This window comes from Falco punctatus (genome assembly GCF_963210335.1).
Source record: "Falco punctatus genome assembly, chromosome: 11".
In the NCBI taxonomy this organism is placed as follows: Eukaryota; Metazoa; Chordata; class Aves; order Falconiformes; family Falconidae; genus Falco; species Falco punctatus.
In genome coordinates, this window is record NC_137591.1 from 14,008,754 (window position 1) to 14,013,966 (window position 5,213).

At 37.7% G+C, this 5,213-nt stretch overlaps 1 protein-coding gene across 1 annotated transcript in view; it reads left to right on the plus strand.

Annotated features, from left to right (window-relative positions):
* Window positions 1-4,028, plus strand: part of MIGA1 (mitoguardin 1) — a 40,726-nt gene extending 36,698 nt beyond the window's left edge. Inside the window, exons 15-16 of the mRNA XM_080406914.1 lie at window positions 286-402; window positions 731-4,028. Of these exons, the coding sequence (XP_080263040.1) occupies window positions 286-402; window positions 731-949 (336 nt within the window). The 3' untranslated portion in view covers window positions 950-4,028. The remainder of the gene's footprint in view (window positions 1-285; window positions 403-730) is intronic.
* Window positions 4,029-5,213: the final 1,185 nt, after the last annotated feature.

A 5,213-nucleotide genomic window follows, 5' to 3' on the forward strand; every position in this document is an offset into this window, starting at 1 on the left:
ATGATCTTTCTGGACTTATGCCTATTAATCTTAAAATATTTAAAATGCAAAGTACCGCTGAAGTAAAAACTGTAAAAGTTTGTTTTTTTTACTGAAGTAAAAAATTTTCTAAAAAAAAATCATTACACTTGTTTGGTACAGTTGAGCTGTAACTTAAAGAAGTTCAAGTTACCACAGCCCTGCAGTAGTAGGTGTTTCAGGCTTTTCTAAAGATTTCATTTTATATAATAGAGATTTATACTAAATTTCTTGTGTAATTTTTGTCTACGTTTTTTACATCACTAGGTGCCTGATGGATTTTTTGCACATTTCTATGCTATATGTGAACATATCAGCCCTGTTTTGGCATGGGGCTTTTTAGGCCCCAGAAATTCCCATTATGACCTATGCTGCTTCTTCAAGGTTTGCAACTTTTTTTTAATTACCACTTACCTTATTTAAAAAAAAAAAAAAAATCTTCCATGTTAACAGAAATGAGGGGTTTATTTATAAACATACACTTCCTAAGATTTAGACTAGTAGTAAGAAACCATGAAAATAAATGTTTTCATATTAAAAATTTTAAGCCTAGAACTGTTCTACAAAGTCTGTTTTAGTGCACTTCTATCTTAGCACCAAAAGAATACATAAATGGATGTTTTTAGGAAATGTGTAAAAGGAATAGCTAGCATTGCATACCTTTTTTTCTTCTTGTAAGTGAATACAAATTTTTCCTTTTTTTCCCCACTAGGATCAAGTGCTTTTCTTCCTCAAAGACATTTTTGATTTTGAAAAGGTGAGATACTCAACTATTGAGAGTTTGGCTGAAGATCTTATGCAATTATTAATCAGACACATTGAACTTTTAATGGCCTATCTTGGAGCAGATTCACTAAGACATGTCAGTGCTTGCGTAAGCGGCCACGGGCATGTCATGACCAGCGGGCTCTTAGAAGCAAAAGTACAGTAAGCTTAAAATCCATGACAAATAAAATGGAGTGCACTTTGACATACTCCTTCCCACCTTTCTCTCTAATGCCGAAGCTATCATTGCTGTTACCAAGCAAGCATCTGAAAATGTATTATATTGCTAAGTATGGAAAAGGACTCAGGGAGGTTAAATGTACATCTATGAAAAGAACAGGTGAGCGTATTATTGTATGTACCTAAATTAAATTTGCAGCTCAGTTGTCACTGTATTTATACTTAATGTATCCCAAAGCTTTTTTCTGTAACATTTGGGTAAAGTTTATTTATGCAATACTGTACTTTTGCACAGATAATTTGTAAGTGAAGCTGATGGAGTTGTTTCCTTTAAAGGCTTATAGTACAAAATGTTCATTACGGAGTCTCCAAATCATTGTGTGTCTAGATCTAGAAGGTGTTTTGACTGGGGTATGTGCAGTCTCTGATTCATGTGACACACATGCAGTAAAGTAATCGCACTCACAAAATGAACTTGTTGCCACTGCCCTGAAATTACAGTTGCGTGGGTGTAAGCAGTCATTTTGTACTACAGTGTAATAGAGCGATGGAGGAAATGCAGCCACCATTTGGGCAGGAATGACTTGCAGTATGCAGTTTTTACTTTATTTTGTTTTAAAACATCTAAACATCGTGAAGGTGTTTGAGAGCACTTATTTATATTCAAAAAGCTATGGTAGCTTCACCAATTAATTTAAAACTCTTATTATTTTTTTTAAACTGATACTACTTTATATGGTGGTAGTAGGTATACTAATACCATTCTCAGTTCATATGTAGCATTTGAAAATATATTTTTAAATAAGGGTGTATGATGGGATTTGTCGATCATGAAACAGAATCAAAAGCTGTGTTTTATAATGAAAAGCATTTCAGTCTTCCTCCCTTCCTTGTAGGAAGTTAGGTGTCTATTTAAGAGGAAATCTAAGCGATTGTGGCCATGTATGTGCAATTGAAAACTGTGGCTCAGGGTATGGCACCCGGAACTTTAGGTAGGAGCACGGCACAGTAAGAAGGCATAAGGGAACTTGCAGTAATGTCTTTTCCTGTGATAGAGGTAATAGATAATGGTGATCTGTAATCTTTGAATTTCTGTAAACTGAAACAATGTTTCATAGTTAGCTTAGGCTCTTAAACTACTCATATATGCTTTGCCACATAAAGCCAGCCCACAGGAATCCTGGGTCAAGTAATACAGAATAAGTAATTACAGAGTAATTCTAATTATTCAGGTACTTGAGAAGCATGTTGTTAAAATCTGGCATATTGAAATAAACTTTGATTAGAAACATTCCAACCTTTGCTGCAAACGCAACCCAAAATAATGATATTTGAAAAGGAAGGCCTGTGTAACTCCGTAGGCTTTACTGAAGCTGACATTTTGCTCCTTTGTTGTACTCATCTGATAAATACGAAAATGATGAAAATGTGTCATGTGACTTGTGTGAAATGCCAACTGATTATAGTTTATTTAAAAAAAATTAAAAAAGTATACTTCTATGTGTAATAAAACAGAAATTCCAAACACTGCTGTTGGTCTATTTCCACCATTCATGTTGCTGAACTTGGCACCGTGCTCCATGCTATACTTTTTTTTCTCTGTAAAGTATGTCTTCAATACTGGAATGTGAAGCTTTTTCACCCATCTGACTTAGCTTAAACATACTCATCTGCTCAAAAGTATCTGTATTTTGGCAGCTTTTTGCAAGTCTATGAATTAAATTATATGGTACAGTAAGGTGTCTCGTTGGGTTCAGAATCAATAGGAATAGCTGGAAATAGAGGTAACAGGGTAAATGGCACATTCCACAGCAAATGTACTACCCGGAGGGTGCAATGTGTCAAAAGAAACTGCTGTGCTTTGTCTGGTCTCATAAAATGATGTGAAGAAAATTGTACCTTAACATTGATCACAAAAAATAAGAAATGCACTTTTTCACAGAAGTAGATGGTTATTTAAGTAAGCAATTTTCATATTATTTATAAAAAGCTCTTGAAGAAAGTGCAACAGCATTTGCACATGAGATTATAATGTTTCTGGATCATTTAAAAGTCAGTCTTCTGTTGAAACTGAAAGGGTGTGTTTTTTAAACAGAAGAATGAAAAAGGTCTAATGAAACACTGAAATATTTAGAAAATGGGTAAGAACCTGATAATACCTGTCTTGAACAAATGTATCTCTTTAAAACAGGAGCACTCATGGAGCTCTCGAAAGTCCATAGAGACAGGCAGGAAACTGAACTGATGTATTTCCCATCCGAAATAAGAATTACAGTATCTGGCTGCTGTAAGATACCACTAAAAACCATTTGATTCAGAAACAGTTAAGAAAGGAAGAAAGAAATAGAGAGGGAAAGGGAGGGGAAAAGAGAGAGGAAGAGGGAAAAGTGCAGGTAAGTGTGGGTAGGCTTTTGATCTCCTCTGGGTCTTTCTGGAACCTTTCCCAAAAAGCATTCATATATTCTGTCCTTCCTAACTCTAGAGGCACAGCTATGAATTTGAATAGGAGATAGCTGTCTCCCTTTAACACGGAACTGGAATCAGTTCTCTTATAACTGAAGTTTTATACTCATCAGCTAGAAGGTGGGTAACCAGACAGGTGGCTTAAGAATCTCAAAAGTCCACCACCTTTACACAAGTGCCAGAGCTGCACCAAAGCAGTGACAGGATAATGCAATTCTGCTTTAGTGAATTCATAATGAAAATCAGAATTTAGTTTATAACCTCTACATTTTCAAGTAGTTTTGAATGCCACTTTCCATGCTAATAAGAACAAGCTGAATTTAAAAGCCATCTTCTTCTGCCATAACTGTACTAAGATAAGAAATGTTGAATGTGTAGGGATTATATGAGAATCAAATGTTTATATCATTTGTAATTTAGTTGTAATAATATTCTCACTTTTAATGTGTTCTAAATGATTATTATACTTCACTTTTGTAGTCTCTGGTTTATATCAAACTAAATGTGTCAAATCAAGTGTCAGAGTAAGTGTAATTGTGAACTTTCTGTTGCCTAAATGAACTGCAGCTGTGTATATTAAATAAAATACTTCAGTGAAACAACTGTTGCTCATATAACTCTATCTAAAACTCGCATTTGCTTAATTCTTGAAATCTAATGCAATATTAATATAGCAGGAGTTTTTATACTAGTTAGTCACCTTGAAATCGGCATTTGCTCCCTGAAATCCAGTGAAAAACAACTATTACAAAATTTATTATATACATTTAAAAAAAGGCATGGGAACAGCTTTAGAGCTGTCCAATTTAAACAGATTTTGTCAACCTGATTAACTTTGCCTCCGTTAAATGGTTCACAGCATCAATAAATTTTCAACACATAGGCCAGTGATCCACCAAAAAGCCAAATATTGGTGTTTCTAGTCTTGGAAGTCAAAAAGTGATTCAGCCAGACACCTGGATAAATGCAGAACCCCCCAAGCTAAGGGTGGCTGGCGTGGCTTGCGGTCATGATGCGGGCACATGTAGGTGGTATGACGCAGGCAGTGCTTGGTGAGCTGGCGAGATCCCCACCTGTGGCACTAACCAGAGCGATTCCATTGCATTCATCTCTCTATGCCAAGCTGTTGTCTCTTTTCTCGGTTTTAGGAGATGAGTTTTTTCAGGATTATTTCCAAACCAAACTGCTATAGTGAGCTGCAGTCATGGAACGGGACTTTCTTTGTGGAGTAATGTAAATAATGAAATGGAGAACATGGCATCTAATCCTCGCTGCCGCAGAAGTAAGGATGATGTGCCCGAGTTTGTTTGGTGTTTTCGCCTGCTGAAAACTGGTTTCTTACCAAGAGTCGCAAGCCCTACCTTATCTGACATCTCACGCCGTTGCTTCAGAAGTACGAGTGCAGCTATTTTGAGGGTGGCACTGGGGGAAGGTTCCTGCGCTGCTCTTCAAAAGGCAGACACGTTTTGTGCTTTTAGGTTCCACGGCTGTCGTTCAGATTTGCAAAGCCTGAGGTCGGCTAGAAGTTTGGCTCCAGCGTGACAGGCATGCTACAGGTGAGATGGGCAGAGGCCGGCTGTGTGCCGGAGCCCCCGCAGTGGAAGGTGCGGGAAAGAATCCCGCTTTAGGCAGGAACGGGAATGTGTGCAGGTGTAATAAAAACACGTTTCAGCCCCCGCTTTGCGAGGTTCCCAGGGAAAGGCGCTGCGTGCACCGAGCGCGCCCGGTCCCGCAGGTCTGGCGCTACCCGCATTCCTCCCCGCTCCTCGGCGAGCTGTCACAGCGCT